This window comes from Symphalangus syndactylus, chromosome 18 (genome assembly GCF_028878055.3).
Source record: "Symphalangus syndactylus isolate Jambi chromosome 18, NHGRI_mSymSyn1-v2.1_pri, whole genome shotgun sequence".
Lineage (NCBI taxonomy): Eukaryota > Metazoa > Chordata > Mammalia > Primates > Hylobatidae > Symphalangus > Symphalangus syndactylus.
The window spans coordinates 55192419-55209035 of record NC_072440.2 but is presented as its reverse complement, the minus strand read 5'-3'; the positions used below and the strand labels follow the sequence as shown (position 1 = coordinate 55209035).

General features: G+C 48.4%; 1 protein-coding gene across 5 annotated transcripts in view; it reads right to left on the bottom strand.

The window, feature by feature from the left end:
• Positions 1 to 10495, bottom strand: part of CECR2 (CECR2 histone acetyl-lysine reader) — a 195328-nt gene extending 184833 nt beyond the window's left edge. For 3 of the 5 annotated variants that reach the window (XM_055253240.2, XM_055253241.2, XM_055253239.2), the window contains exon 1: positions 9978 to 10494. In XM_055253240.2, the coding sequence (XP_055109215.2) occupies positions 9978 to 10103 (126 nt within the window). In that variant the 5' untranslated portion in view covers positions 10104 to 10494. Of the gene's footprint in view, positions 1 to 9977 lie in introns of all 5 variants that reach the window. The other 2 variants (XM_055253237.2, XM_055253238.2) reach the window with 1 other exon arrangement.
• Between the last annotated feature and the right edge of the window lie 6122 nt (positions 10496 to 16617).

Here is a 16617-nt window from a genome sequence, read left to right as displayed (position 1 = left end):
GAAGGCCTTTCTTTATCAGCCTCAGTCAGCTTCGCAGTTCCCTCCCTACTAGCCCCAAACTCTCTTCTTTCCTTAAATGACACTCCAGGAAAGAAAAACAAATTAACAAGGCCAGGCGTGGGGTCTCACGCCTGTAATCCCAGCACTTTGGGAGGCTGAGGTGGGCGGATCACTGGAGGTCAGGAGTTCGAAACCAGCCTGACCAAGATGGTGAAACCCCGTCTCTACTAAAAATACAAAAATTAGTCGAGTGTGGTGGCACACACCTGTACTACCAGCTTCTTGAGAGGCTGAGGCAGGAGAATCGCTTGAACCTGGGAGGCAGAGGTTACAGTGAGCCGAGATCGCGCCATTGCACTCCAGCCTGGGCCACAAAAGCAAAACTCTGTCTCAAAAAAAGAAAAAATTAACAAAACATCTGTTTCCCAGGTTTGTGACATGTACAACTGCTGATGACATTCACATCTGGGAGCAACTTTAATCTCCTTAAATTTACATAAACAAAAATACTAAAGGTTTGCATTTAGGGGGAAAAATGCCCATCACAAGGAAAAACTCATCCATCCCACATATGGTGTACCTTCTCCACAATGACCAACACTGAAAAGTCATCTCTACCTTACACACTAAAGTAATGACTCTCAGGCAGGACAATTTCACCCCCCAGGAGACATTTGGCAATGTCTGGAGACATTTTTATTTGTCATGACTGGGGGTGCTATTGGTACCTGGAGCACAGAGGCTAACAATACTGCTAAACATCTTAAAACGAGGGCCGGGTGGGGTGGCTCACACCTGTAATCCCAGCACTGTGGGAGGCCGAGGCAGGCGGATCACGAGGTCAGGAGATCCAGATCATCCTGGCTAACACGGTGAAACCCCGTCTCTACTAAATATACAAAAAATTAGCCGGGCATGGTGGTGGGCACCTGTAGTCTCAGGTACTCAGGAGGCTGCAGCAGGAGAATGGTGTGAACCCGGGAGGCGGAGGTTGCAGTGAGCCGAGATTGCTCCACTGCACTCCAGCCTGGACGACAGAGCGAAACTCCATCTAAAAAAAAAAAAAAAAAAAAAAAAAACCGCCGGGCGCGGTGGCTCACACCTGTAATCCCAGCACTTTGGGAGGCCGAGGCAGGCAGATCACGAGGTCAGGAGATCCAGACCATCCTGGCTAACACAGTGAAACCCTGTCTCTACTAAAAATACAAAAAATTAGCCGGGCGCGGTGGTGGGCACCTGTAGTCCCAGCTACTCAGGAGGCTGAGGCAGGAGAATGGCGTGAACCCGAGAGGCAGAGGTTGCAGTGAGCCGAGATTGCGCCACTGCACTCCAGCCTGGGCGATAGAGTGAGCCTCCGTCTCAAAAACAAAACAAAACAAAACAAAATGCATATAACATTCCTCACATAACAGCTTCCCACAACAGATTTTCAGATCAAACTATCAATAGTGCTGAGGCTGAGAAATCCAGAGGATTAAAGGAACACGGAATCTGGAGCTCAGTCATTCATTCCTTTCTCAATCCTAAGAGCTGCTGAAAAATGACTGTCCCCAAGTTTTCCAATATAAATTGACTGTTATTTGTTAGAGGCTAATATAAAGACATAATAAAAGCATTCAAGGGACAGCATCCCATGAAATATGCAAATATGGAGGGAGGGTAGCAGCCATCTGAAAAGGTTGTAATAGCAAATGAAAGGCAAACCACAAGCCAGAAGCTGTAAGTGGATCTTATTCAGAGTTCTAGCTACTGATGACATGAGATATAAGAAACAGACTAAGTGAAAGGGAGGCAAAGACAGTGGGATGTGCCTGGAGTCCCAGTTACTGGGGAGGCTGAGGCAGGAGGATCATTTGAGCTCAGGGGTTCAAATCCAGCCTGGGTAACATAGTGAGATACTGTTTTTAAAAAAAAAAAAATGAAATAAGAATCACATAATTCAAGGCCTTCAACCTCTAGAATTCCTCAAAATCTCAAAGCACAAAATCTTAGGTCACTTTAAGGACACTAGAGATAGTGAAAATGTCAATCTTCAAGTCTCAAAAGCTACTTTCAAAGTAGCTTATTTGCAGACAAGATGCCAGAGAAAGAGAAAGAAAAAATTCCTATAATTTGCAACCACACCAAGTATGGATTTGCAGTTTTCACTTGGTATGTAATTAATTTGTAAGACATGGATCCTAACCTTGACCCTAACTGGTGAGTCAGCAATTTTCTAGATTAGTTAAGAAGTGTTATGCGTGCTGAGAAACATTTCTAGAATCACAGAACTTTAGACCTAGGAACACCTAGGAATCACTGAGTCTATAGATGGGGCACCTGAAACCCACAGTCATCTGCCTAAGAACACAACTTAATGACAGGTGGGCCCACAATCCAGCCTTCTGATTGCCTTTTGAAAATGTGTTTAGAGGCTGGGAGTGGTGGCTCATGCCTTTAATCCCAGCACTTTGGGAGGCCGAGGCGGGTGGATCACGAGGTCAGGAGTTCGAGACCAGCCTGGCCAACATAGCGAAACCCCGTCTCTCCTAAAAATACAAAAATTAGCCAGGCAGATGGCACATGTCTGAAATCCCAGCTACTTGGGAGGCTGAGGCAGGAGAATCACTTGAACCCAGGAGGCGGAGGTTACAGTGAGCTGAGATCACGCCACTGCACTCCAGCCTGGGCGACAAAGCAAGACTCCGTCTCAAAAAAAAGAAAAAAAAAAAACAAAGAAAATGTGTTTAGTCACATCAACTACATCTAAGACCATGTACTTCGAAGCTCCCCTTTGGCTCTGTCCACACACCACATTTTTACCTAAACCACCTTTGCACTGTAGTTTTCCACACTCTGCCAAGCGCACTGCATTCTGAGCCCCAGCACACCATGGAATTCCACACTGAGCTCCCCTGATTAAAGGGGCAGATGATCGGTAGTACTGAATGCTGCCAAGGTGTATTTTAGGCTTTCCTAACTGTGTTCCAGAAAATTAGGCAACTTAACTTCCGTTGCAAAGCGAGCCATGTGCTAATGCAGGCCACCCTTCAGAGATGAGAAGGGGCTGCCCCTTCTAAACTGCAGAAGATCCCAACTGCCTTTGAAGCTTCACATGGTGGGCACACACACACAATAAAGCAGCAAGCCTTTCCTTTCAAAGCGTGCGTATAAATAGAAAGGGGACCTGGTATTCACTTTTAAAGAGTTACATTATGATAGCACATTCTCTCCTTTCAGGATCTTAGCCTGTGCAGATCTGTCCTTCTGTAATTCACATCCTGTTCTTGGACTTTCCTCCTTGGAGAGGGTGCGGATCCTGAATCTTCAGAAGGCATTTTATCCTCTAGTATGTTACATTAAATAGATTAGTGTGACAAAGGACTATTTTTTTTTTTTTTTAGATGGAGTCTCGCTCTCGCTCTGCTGCCCAGGCCGGAGTGCAATGGCGCGATCTCAGCTCACCGCAACCTCCGTCTCCCGGCTCCAAGGAATTCTCCTGCCTCAGCCTCCTGAGTAGCTGGGATTACAGGCGCGCACCACCATAACCGGCTAATTTTTGTATTTTTAGTAGAGACGGGGTTTCATCATATTGGTCAGGCTGGTCTTGAACTCCTGACCTCATGATCCGCGTGCCTCAGCCTCCCAAAAGTGCTGGGATTACAGGCGTGAGCCACCAGCGACAAAAGACTATTTTAAAAATCACTTTAAATCACTCACCTCCTCAGAGAGGCCCTACTAATCACCCTGTTTTAAACGGCAACAATCTACACCTCACCATGGCCCTATGCAAGCCTCCACCCCACTCTACTTGGGGCCTTTTGACATTATATACATTGTCTGTCTCATTGCACTAAAAAGCAAGCAGGTATTTTTCTATTATGTTCACAACCATATCAGCACCTAGTACACCGCCTAATGTAGTAGATGCTTAATAAACATTTGCTGGCTGGGCGCAGTGGCTCATGCCTGTAATCCCAGCACTTTGGGAGGCCGAGGTGGGTGGATCACCTGAGGTCGGGAGTTCGAGGCCAGCCTGACCAACATTGAGAAACCCTGTCTGTACTAAAAACACAAAAATTAGCCAGGCATGGTAGTGCTTGCCTGTAATCCTGGCTACTTGGGAGGCTGAGGCAGGAGAATCGCTTGAACCCAGGAGGTGGAGGTTGCAGCGAGCTGAGATCACGCCACTGCACTCTAGCCTGGGCGACAGAGTGAGACTCCAACTTGAAAAAAAAATATATATATATATCTATATATATATGTTTGCTGAAATAAATGAATGAATACTTGAATTTGTCCCTTTGTACTTAGTTCCGAAGTTTTTAAAAAAATCTTCTGTACCCTACACTATTAAAAGCCAAAGAACTCTAGAGGTGCACTGTGGAATCTGGCCATTACATATGGGTCTGGCCCCTCATTTTAAAGATAATAAGAACTGAAGAAGCAGTGCGATGTGGCAAAAACAGGCAGAATTTGGCCTCAAAGAACCTGAGATCCAAGTGAGAGTCCCTGTGCAAGCATTAGCCTCTCTAGACTTTCAACTTCCACATCTGTAAAATGAGAATACCCCTGCCTCATGGTGATGGGGTTAAGGCCAGCTAAGGAGAAAATGGGGTAACATTTCGAAAATGTACCAAGTATTACGCAGTGTCATTTATCATGACGTTATTTTGACCTGCCCCAAATCAGTCAGTTACAGCAGCACAATCAGAATACAAGTTTCCTAACTCCTAGTGCGGCACATCTTGTGTCACGAAAGTAGGCTTCTGAACCCCTAATTGGGGCCAACTTACTCTTTCATACAGTTCAGGGCTTCTTAACCTCGTATGGGTTGGGGGCTGCTTCCAGAATGTCATGAGAGCAATAGGCCCTCTCCTCCAGCAAAGTGCACACATGTACACCAAAACAAAGTCTCCTACCCTGGTGCCAGGTTTAGGAACCACTGATACGATGGATGTACTTACAAGTTTCTTTTAGCTATTTCTATTACTTAATGTTTAACAATCCATGCATTCAGCACTTGATTAAGGGGCTGGATTCTTCAAGGATGCACCAAGGGTGGAATTCAAGAAACTGAATATTGCCCCCAGATCTCATGCTGATTAGGTAAGGGATCTTACCCACGTACAAACACAACCAGGAAGGAGACACAAAGAAGGCAAAGGATTAAGTACTCAAAAGCAGGACACTCAGGAAATAAGGTAGACAGGACAGATTATTTTGATCATGCTGCTACTATACAAACTATTCAAATAATTCTACATGACCATTTTGCAATGGCCACCTACAGACACCAATGCAGCCCCATATCCATCATTATTACTGAAAATCATTCTGTCCTCTCTTACCTTACTCAAGTGAGACACTGTATTTACTGTACAGGGCATTTGGCTAGGGGGAAAACAGTAGTAAATCTTGGAGAGGTCAATTAGCCTTTCTTCTTTTCTTGAATCAGAACAAAACTTAGCCAACCTAAGCCACTAGAATGTTAAACAATTATAAAATACTTGATTTAACTCAAGTGGTATAAAATTGCTGGTTCTGAAATATTAACAGATAATCTTCTGAGGCAAAGGAGGCCAGGTAAGAGCTTTTTTGGTAAATCTCCAAGTTCCATGTTAACCACAAAGTAGGGGCTTAATGATATCAACTACTGAATTCAGTGTCATTCATCTGTTTATATCAACTATTGAATTCAGTGTCATTCATCTGTTTTCCAGCTATACCTCAATCTCATCTGAAAAGTAAAAACATCTAACCTACAGAACAATTACACCAGGGGCATATTTAGGAATTTCTAAGTTTGTTAACAGTGAATCACTTTTATCCCTGAGTGGAATGATACAATGTTAACAGTTAACTTTTATTCCTGATTGGTGACTATGGGTGGTTTTAATTTTTACCTATATTTTATGATAATTTTCAGGTTTATGTAATTTTTTGTAGTATTTTTACAACTAGGAATTTTGAACTGAGATAAGGCATTACTATTATAGACTTGACAGGTTTCTTGTCTAAAACCAAGAATCAAGTATGTTGACTCTTCTAAAGCAATCCTGTATATTCAAGGTTGATTAACAGAGTAAAAAGGTTTTTTATAATACAAAAATTAGCAGGGTGTGCTGGTGCGCGCCTGTAGTCCCAGCTACTCCGGCGGCTGAGGCGGGAGAATCACCTGAACCTGGGAAGTGGAGGTTGCAGTGAGGTCGCGCCATTGCACTCCAGCCTGGGCGACGAAGTGAGACTCCATCTCAAAAAAAAAAAAATTTTTTTTATTTAATACATACAAAAATAAAAATATCCACGTTTTTGGGACTGTTTTCTAAGTGGAAGGTCTTAATCTCCTGGAGAAGTGGGGCATGAATCCTGCCAGCCCTTCACCTGTCTTAGAGATTGCTTCACTTTAGATAAATGGAAGCAGAGTCCTTGAGGACTTTTCCTCGAGGACTCTGCTTCCTAAATTTTCTATAAATCCATCAGTTCAGCCTGGTGAGATCTTTCCCACAGGTGAAAACTGGTTTCCTGAAATAACTGATATCCAACTTCTACTACTTGCTATTATTTATCATTTTTACCTTTTAAAGTTGCAGAAAATTAAGACTGTAGGGCCCTTCCACATGGCCTCACAGGTATGGCTCAGCATTTGAATTTTTTATTTTTTAATTAATATATTTATTTTGAGACGGAGTCTCGCCCTGTCACCCAGGCTGGAGTGCAATGGCACAATCTCGGCTCACTGCCACCTCCACCTTCAGGGTTCAAGCAATCATCCTGCCTCAGCCTACGGATGTAACTGCGATTACAGGAGCGCGTCACCATGCCTGGCTAATTTTTTATATTTTTAGTAGAAACGGGGTTTTATCATGTTAGCCAGTCTGGTCTCGAACTCCTGACTTCAGGTGATCGGCCCACCTCGGCCTCCCAAAGTGCTGCGATTACAGGCGTGAGCCACGGCACCCAGCTGCTTTTTATTTTTAAAGGGTCTTCCACTGCATCATAAAGTCTAACCAAGGGATTGTTTTTCAAACTGTCAGGTCAATAAACTATTAGATTAAAATAAAATCACCTTGGAAAAATAAAATAATTTATGTATACTTAGAGAATCAGAATTGACAGTGTTTCCAGTAAGTTCTGCACTGTCAACGGGTCAAATGTGTAAGAAGTCTGAAAAAAAAAATATATATATATATATATTGACGTTATATATATATATATATATATATATATATATATATATAGACGTTGTTTCACTCTTGTTGCCCAGGCTGGAGTGCAATGGCATGATCTCGGCTCACTGCAACCTCCACCTCCTGGGTTCAAGCCATTCTCCTGCCTCAGCCTCCCAAGTAGCTGGGATTACAGGCGCCCACCACCACACCCAGATAATTTTGTATTTTTAGTAGAGACAGGGCTTCACCATGTTGCTCAAGCTGGTCTCGAACTCCAGACCTCAGGTGTTTCGCCCTCCTCAGCCTCCCAAAGTGCTGGGATTACAGGGGTGAGCCACCGCGCCGAGAAAATACATTCTTATATCTTAATTTTTTAATCTGACATATAATCATTTCCAATAAAATTCTAATTTTTGATAACTACTGAAAAGCTTAAGTTAAAATTTCCATTAGCCATATCAAAACATACCTGAGATGGATTAGACAAGAACTGCAGGTGAGAAAAGTCACTTTGACTTTGTTATCCATTGACTGAACATCTCCGAATAAAAACGAGTGTGGATAGTTCTTGAAACCTGCATGTTTGAAGCCTAATATTCATTTCTGTTGCATGTATTTCAAACAGCATGTATTTTAGTCCGAAAAAAGTGTCATTTCCAAGAAACACAGGAGTCAAGAGAGGGCAGTCATATCAAATAGCCTTGATTATTCACCATGTAAACTACAGTGATTTTTCATGTTATACATATAAATTTGACCTCTTTAATCAGTTTACATCTCCTTTAGGAATTAAACCAGCTGATTCTCAGAAACCACAAGTTTATTTCTTATAACAGAAGACAAGTTATTTACAGGTTACTGTAAATATGCTGCGAGTACTTAAGGCAAAATGAGTTCCCTCTAGTTTTTCATCAACAAAATGGGAATACATGGATTTTGAGACATGAAGTTTTTCCAACAATATTTTTAAGATGGGTCTTTAAACTCTGAACTCGTAATCCCAGCACCACCTCAACTTTATCTCGCAAGGAAGAAAAGGGGCTAGGTGCAAGTATACCCGCACCCAAGATGGCCCTGTCACAGGCGGCACCTCCCACCACAGCCACCATTTTGACTGCAGGATATAATTAAACTACTCACGATTTTGTACCAACTGAAAGAAAACACAGGACATCAGAGTAACTGAGAAACATCCCTTGACCTTTAGGATTCCCAACTCTTTAGCTTCCGTGGCTCTGTTTCTCTTCTTTCGTCAATATTAACAGTTGTCTCAAGAAAATTTTCATTAATAAAATTATGCTTGCTACATTCATGTTCAAACTTTGAAAACAAACGCTGTCGCGCCGCGTAAAATGCCCAAGTTATTACCTCTTCCTAAAAAGTGGAGAAGCCCACATTTCCTCACATTGTTTTAATCAGCTTAAGGGACTAAGAATCGCCAAAAATCAGTGAGTGGCCCTAGACTATCTGTCCACATTCCTCTTCATTCTCCCATCCCCAACCCTTTTGATCTTTTTATTTTCCTGATTTCATTAACTGCGACAAGACCAAGTTCCCACACTTCATTCATAGAAGAAGCAACTGATATTTCAGCAAACACGACTGAATCTAAAAATAAAGGTGAGGCAAAGAGCTCTGGAATAAACGAGTTAAAATCAACCCGAAAATGGCACAAAGTAAGATCCGTGGGGCTGGGGAGGCAACAACAACGATTTGCTCTTCCAAAAGAGTGGCTCTAATTTTGATTACTGCGTCGGCGAACCCATCCGCAGAACAGAAAACAAAAATTGACCAACGCAGTTGCCATTCACCTTTGTCCAAAGGCAAAAGGTGAAAAGTCACGACACATATTGCCATAGAAGAGAAGACAATTCAACCTGCCAACCAATTGACTATTTCTCAGCTCCTTCCAAAAATAAAAATAAAAATAGGAAAAAGGGGGCTGCCGCTGGGCTGGCCGATGCCTGGCCGCCGTGTGCGCCGCGCTCCGCTCGCTCCCGCCACCCGCCGCGCTCCAGGACCCTCGGGTTTCGGCCCAGTTATCACAAAGCCCCGGGCTGGAAAACACCTCTGGCCTGGCCAGAATGGCCAGCCCGTCCTCCGCACTCCCCCGGGGGGATAATGGTGGCGAGATCAACTCCAAGGGCTCCCGAGGCCCGCGATAAAGAGGCTGGATATTACGGGAGGAAGGACGTTGTGGAAGAATAACGGAGTCCCAAACTTTCCTTCCACACCTCCAGAGCCCCGCGCCCAGGCCCGGTCCCCACCGGCCCGAAGTTGGCCGGAGCGCCTCCCGGGAGCTTGGGGCCTCCGGGAGCCCCCGCCACGCGCCCGCCCGCCACAGCGGGGCTAGCCCTCCCCGCCGGCCGCGGCCGACTCCCGCCCGGGTCCGAGTTAATCCCGCGCGGGCCCCCCCCCTCCGCGCCCGGCCCCGCCGGAGCAGCTGGCTCGCGCCTCAATGGCACCGGGCGGCGAGCGCGCGCAGCCCTCGAGCCCACACTCAGCCCCAGCCCACCGGAGAAGTCCCGGGAGGGTCGCCGGGTCCCGCTCCCACTCCCACAAAAGCACGGGCCCGCCCCGCCCTCGCGGCGCCTGCTCCTCCACCCCAGGAGCCGGCGTCCCCGGCCCGACGCCCCTCGGCACCCGGGGCAGAGCCCGGGGGCCCCCGCCCGCCCTCCTGCCCTTTTGCGCCCTCCTCCTGGCCCCCGACTCCCGGCCGAAATCCCTCGGGCCCCGGCCCCTCTGCGCGACGGCCCGGGACGCCCCGCGCGGGGCAGGGGGAGCAGGGGGCGCAGCGCGCAGCCTCCCGCCCGCGCGGCCACTCACCTCGATCTCGAAGTCGGGCAGGCGGAACGCGGTGCGAAAGAGCGAGCAGAAGTGCGCGATGGCCGGGACCTCCCACCAGGAGCGGAGCTCGCCCAGCCCGGCCGCGCCGCCCTCCTCCGGGCACATCTCCCCGCCGCGGCACAGGCGGCGGCCCCTCGCTGCCCGCGCTCTGCCCGCCGACCTGGGACTCCCGCCGCGGCAGCGCCGCAGCCTCCGCGCGGTCCTCGGCGGGGGCGGCGGGGCGCTCCTCCCGCTGCTGCCGCCGCTCGGCGAGTGCAGGAGCCGAGGGCGGGCGCCGGGCGGGGGGCGGCGGCGCGGGGGCCCGAGCTACTGAGGCGGCTGCGGCTGCCCGCGGGGTCCGCGCGCTCGCCCCATCCTGCGGCTGCGGCGGCGGCCGCCCCCAGTCCCCTACAATATAATCGAGTCCCCCCCGGGGAAACAGATGGGGCTAGGGGCGGAGGGGCCGGACGCGGGGCCTGGGGGAGGGGCCGCCCACGAGGAGGGGGCGGGGCTGCCCGCGCCACAACAACAACCCCCGCCCCCGCCCCACCCCCGCCCGGACAGCTGCACCGCCAGGGAGGGGGAGGGGCGGGGCGCGCGCCCCCGGGCCCAGATCCGCTGGACCTAGGGGACGCAGGCCGCCCCCGCGAGAACTCTCACGCGGCGCCCTCCGTCCTCCAGGGCTTTGGGACTGGGGAGTTGAAGCGCTTTCCCGAGGGAGGACGGCCAGGAGCTCTCCCACCCCCACTTGGCCTGAGTGGTCGCGTCCTATTAAAGGGCCCGCGGGGTGGTGCTTTCGGTCGGGCTAGATACAGAAACATGCACGTGTGGGAGTTCAGTTATTATTGATGCCGAGGGCAGAGCCGGAGCAGGAGCGGGCTGTCCACCCTAGAAATATGAAGCCTAGAGAAGTGAAGTGCTTTCCACCTGTTTCTTAACGCTTTTACTCCAGCAGAGAACGGCGCCCGAGGAGCTCTGAAGTGGCTTTTTTCTCCGAGGGAAGAAGGCGGTGGGGCTGATTGAGCTGGAACGAAGTAGGATGGAGGCCGGAGAGCGGCGGGAAGGGTGGGGTAGGGGGAGGCACCAATCAGCAGCCAAGCGGGAAGAGCGATTCCCCTACCCCAGGGAATGGACACGTGTGACCGCCCCGGAGAAGACGGGCTCGGAGCCCTGCTACTGCCCGGCCGCTGAAAGAGCTGCCTGGAAGAGTGCGCACAATGTGCTTGGAAGGCTGGGGGATGGGGCAGAGGAGACCGGGAAGCCGAGGAGTGTACTCGGAGGGGAGGAGACCCGCACGCCCCGGCGGAGGGATTGAATGTGCTGCGGCCGAAGGGTGTTGAGGTGTGTGCTTTAGAAATGCTAACTGCTGTAGCGCGGTGGAGTACTGCTAAATCCTAAGAAAAAAATCACCCCAGAAACAGGCTAGAAGTTTGGAAAAACTCCATTGAATGCTCAGATATTTGTATTGGTCGTTGCACTTGCATCCTGCTGGTCTCAGAGGGCCGCCTCTGAGTTCGGTGGTCCACCTCTCAGGAAACACTGCTCCTGGCGCGTCCGCCAAATTAATCAACTATTTATTGAGTGACAGGCACAATCACAAAGTGTACGAGGGTTAAACTCAAAGATCCTCTTCTACATTTAAGCATTGTACAATCTGGAGGTAATTTATATGATAGATTTTGGAATGGGCTGTCTGGATAATTACCCCTCCACTCCCCCTCACTTTATTATGATAATAACCTGTTGTATTTTTTAAGGCAGCATTCAGAAACTTTTTTTAAAATGGTTAGAGTATATTCACGTGCATCTTCTGTGAATCTAGTAATCTCAAAATACATCATCTTCTAAGAAGGGTCTCCTCCGCCCCCCACCACTCTCCTGGCACAGAAAAAAAAAACCCCAAAGTTCTGCTCTGTCGTTCCCTGGAACTATTTGATGATTTAAAGTGCATCCTCAAATTCTACCATGCTTTTTATTTAATGTTTGGTAAAAATGAGCTCACATGTGACTGCTCCCAAAAAGCCAAGCCTACGTTTGTGTGTGTTGGTGAAGCACAGCTCCCCTGTAGGTATTGCATTAGCAAGGGAGATGGGAGAGGGACACAGGCCACCCCGGAATTGTCACGTAACCTGAACGAGGTGCTTTCTGGACTTGCTTCTCCGTCTTTATTTCCTCACAGTTTGACTTTGCACACTTTTTCCTCTTTGTGTGTGTTGGCCTGGCGCGGTGGCTTACGCCTGTAATCCCAGCGCTTTGGGAGGCCGAGGCGGGTGGTTCACCTTAGGTCAGGAGTTGGAGACCAGCCTGGCCAACATTGTGAAACCTCGTCTCTACTAAAAATACATAAAATTAGCTGGGCTGGTGGCAGGCGCCCGTAGTCCCAGCTACTCGGGAGGCTGCGGCAGGAGAATCGCTTGAACTTCGGAGGCAGAGGTTGCAATGAGCCAAGATCTCGCCATTGCACTCCAGCCTGAGCAGTAAGAGTGAGACTCCGTCTCTAAAAATAAAAAAAAAAAAAAGTGTTAATGCGTTTCCCTGCCTTTATCTTTTGTCATCGTTTAAGCTTCTTCCCTGGCCTCTCAGTTGTCACCACTAGCCAGCCTAGTAATATTAGTGCCTAGGATATTAATGACACCAGGAAGCAGAGAGATGAGATGATTTGGCTACCCTTTAGTACGGTAGTGTGTTTAATGTCGTTTACAAACACCACCCCAGCCCCAATTTAAAGGCTGAGCCATTGTCTTCCTGCCTCCTCCGCCCACTGCCAAGGCCTGGAAATCAACAAGACTATCCGGGAACCGCACGCGCCCCCTGGTGCCGCTCGGAGATCCGCCCTGTCTCTCAGGTCTCCTCCTCCCTTCTGCTGCCCTTTCCTTCTGAGGGTCTTCTCTGTTCTGCGGCCCAGCACACCAACTTTAGACCCATTTCCTCCCACCATTCTCTAACTCTGGCTGTCTCTACAGTTTTTTCCCTAGTTCCTCCACCTGCCCTGCTACTCTGGCCTCAACTACCCTCTGGAATGGATCCTGTCCCCAGGAGCTGAGGGGTCTCAAGTGTCTTGGAATGAACTGTAAATCTCAATCTTGAGTTCCCTGAGTTTGGGCTCCAACCAGCCCTTTTCCATTTGGACCTCCTCTGGCCCTGTTAGGATTGATACCCTGAATCTTTGACCCTGCTTTGAACATCTGTGCCACCCCTCCCCTTGGACTTAACTGCCTCAGACCTATTTTCTGGACGAACTTCCAGCCTAACCTCCTAGAATGTAGATTAATGACCCCCTACCAATAGGCTGGCCACTCACCCTTCTTCCCTTCTCCCTTTGATTCGGAGTGCTATTGTACTTCTCCAGCCTGGCCCATTTTTTCACCCTCGGAAACACTAGTTGTATCATCTTCCTTAAAAACACACAGCTTGTCGGGGCGGTAGGTGACGCCTGTAATCCCAGCACTCTGGGAGGCCGAGGCAGGCGGATCATGAGGTCAAGAGATCGAGACCATCCTAGCCAACATGGGGAAACCCTGTCTTTACTAAAAATACAAAAAATTAGCTGGGCGTGGTGGCATGCGCCTGTAGTCCCAGCTACTCGGGAGGCTGAGGCAGGACGATTGCTTGAACCCGGGAGGCAGAGGTTGCAGTGAGCGGAGATCGTGCCACTGCACTCCAGCCTGGCGACAGAGTGAGACTCGGTCTCAAAAAAAAAAAAAAAAGAAAGAAGAAAGAAAAAACACAGCTCATATTTTCTTCCCCCTTCTCATTCGTGCTGTTTTCTGTTTGTGAGCCAGTGCCATTAACTTCAGATAGTATCAAAAGTAGCAAGAAGTAATTCTTTCATATTCTCCGACCCTGAGTTCCATAATCCTCTTTTAATCAAATGTTTTCTATTTAAAAATTCCACAATAATTCGTTTGGTTTTTCTGTTTTGCTTATTCATTAATATTGCAAAAATATTTATATTTCCCATTGCAAAATATAAAGTAATGTTAGCTATGTTGGGATTTATATAGGTTCCTGGAGGATAATCTGAGAAATGAACCACCTTTTTATTTTTTTACATATGGGGTCTCCCTTTGTTGTCCAGGCTGCAGTGGAGTGGTGCAGTCATAGCTCACTGCCACCTTACTGAGCAATCCTCCTGCCTCAGCCTCCCAGGTAGCTGGCACTACAGGCCAGGCTAACCACATTTTTTTGTTTGTTTGTTTGTTTGTTTTTCCAAGACAGTCTTGATCTGTCACCCAGCCTGGAGTGCAGTGGTGCCATCTTGGCTCACTGCAAGCTCCACCTCCCGGGTTCACGCCATTCTCCTGCCTCAGCCTCCGGAGTAGCTGGGAATACAGGCGCCCACCACCACACCTGGCTAATTTTTTTTGTATCTTTAGTAGAGACGGGGTTTCACCGTGTTAGCCAGGCTGGTCTCGATCTCCTGACCTCGTGATCCGCCCACCTTGGCCTCCCAAAGTGCTAGGATTACAGGCGTGAGCCACTGAGCCTGGCCGAACCACCTTTTTATGACGTTGTTTCTTTGGGAAATACACTGTTAGTTCCAAAGGATTAATTTAAAAATATATGCTCTGCTTTATTATTACTGAACCTTGGAAGAGATGAACAAAGGAAAGCGTGGCTTCTTCATAACCATCGTTAACCAGGACAAGCATCCAAATCTTTTTTTTTTCTTTCCTTTTTTTGAGACAGAGTTTCACTCTTGTTGCCCAGGCTGGAGTGCAGTGGCATGATCTTGGCTCACTGCAACCTCCGCCTCCTGGGTTCAAGTGATTCTCCTGCCTCAGCCTCCCGAGTAGCTAGGTTTACAGGCACCCACCACCATGCCTGGCTAATTTTGTATTTTTACTAGAGATAGGGTTTCTTCATGTTGGTCAGGTTGGTCTTGAAGTCCCGACCTCAGGTGATCCACCCGCCTCGGCCTCTCAAAGTGCTGGGATTACAGGCGTGAGCCACTGTGCCCGGCCAAGCATCAAAATCTAACTGTTCAGCCAGTTTTCTCTCTTTGGAATCATGCTACTTCTCTCTTCTTCTTATTTTTTGTTTTTTTGTTTGTTTTGTTTTTTGTTTTTTGAGACGGAGTCTCCCTCTGTTGCCCAGGCTGGAGTGCAGTGGTGTGATCTCAGCTCACTGCAACCTCTGCCTCCTGGGTTCAGGTGATTCCCCTGTCTCAGCCTACATGTGCGCAGCACCACGCCCAGCTAATTTTTGTATTTTTAGTAGAGATGGAATTTCACCATATTGGCCAGGCTGGTCTGGAACTCCTAATCTTGTGATCCACCCACTTCGGCCTCCCAAAGTGCTGGGATTACAGCACTTTGTAATCCCAAAGTGAGCAGGGGGTACAAGGCGTGAGCCACTGTGCCCTCCCTCTCTCTTCTATTTAAATTGCCCTTTCTCTACCTTTGTTTGCCAACCTGACCTGGATACCTCTTGTTTCAGTGCCAGAATCAAATTGGACCAGGAGAGTGTAGTATAAACATATGTTAGCACTTTAGTCAACTGTGTATAACTAAGCCCAAGTATGGCACAAACTCTTTTTTTTTTTTTTTTCTGAGACAGAGTCTTGCTCTGTCGCCCAGGCTGGAGTGCAGTGGCGCCATCTCAGCTCACTGCAAGCTCCGCCTCCCAGGTTCACGCCATTCCCCTGCCTCAACCTCCCGAGTAGCTGGGACTACAGGCGCCTGCCACCACGCCCGGCTAATTTTTTGTATTTTTAGTAGAGACGGGGTTTCACCGTGTTAGCCAGGATGGTCTAGATCTCCTGACCTCGTGATCTGCCCGCCTCGGCCTCCCAAAGTGCTGGGATTACAGGTGTGAGCCACCGCGCCTGGAAGTATGGCACAAATTCTTGACACCCCTTCATGAACAGCTCAGCTTTTCTCATTAAGGAGTTGCATTCCATAACTCCCTTTTCCCAAAGAGGGGTATACACCAAGCTAATTTAAAATTTTTAGAAATTAGGCTGGGCATAGTGGTTCACACCTGTAATCCCAACACTTTGAGAGGCTGTAGTGGGTGGATCACTTGAACCCAGGAGTTCAAGACCAATCTGAGCAACATGGCAAAACTTCATCTTTTCAAAAAATACAAAATTTAGCCAGGCATGTCGGTACACACTGTAGTCCCAGTTACTCCGGAGGCTGAGGTGGGAGGATTGCTTGAACCCAAGAGGTGAAGGTTGGAGGGAGCTGAGATCATGCTACTGCACTCCAGCCTGAGCAACAGAGCAAGACCCTGCCTCAAAAATAAATAGGCCAGGTGTGGTGGCTCATGCCTGTAATTCCAGCATTTTGGGAGGCCAAGGCAAGCAAATCACCTGAGGTCAGGAGTTCGAGCCCAGCCTGGCCAACATAGTGAAACCCTGTCTCTGCTTAAAATACAAAAATTGGCCTGGCACGGTGGCTCACGCCTGTAATTCTACCACTTTTGGAGGCCAAGGCAGGCGGATCATAAGGTCAGGTGTTCGAGACCAGCCTAGTCTCGATATGGTGAATATCCGTGTCTACTAAAAATACAAAAGAATTAGCTGGGCATGGTGGCGGGCACCTGTAGTCCCAGCTACTCAGGAGGCTGAGGCAGGAGAATTGCTTGAACCCAGGAGGCAGAGGTCGCAGTGAGCTAAGATGGTGCCACTGCACTC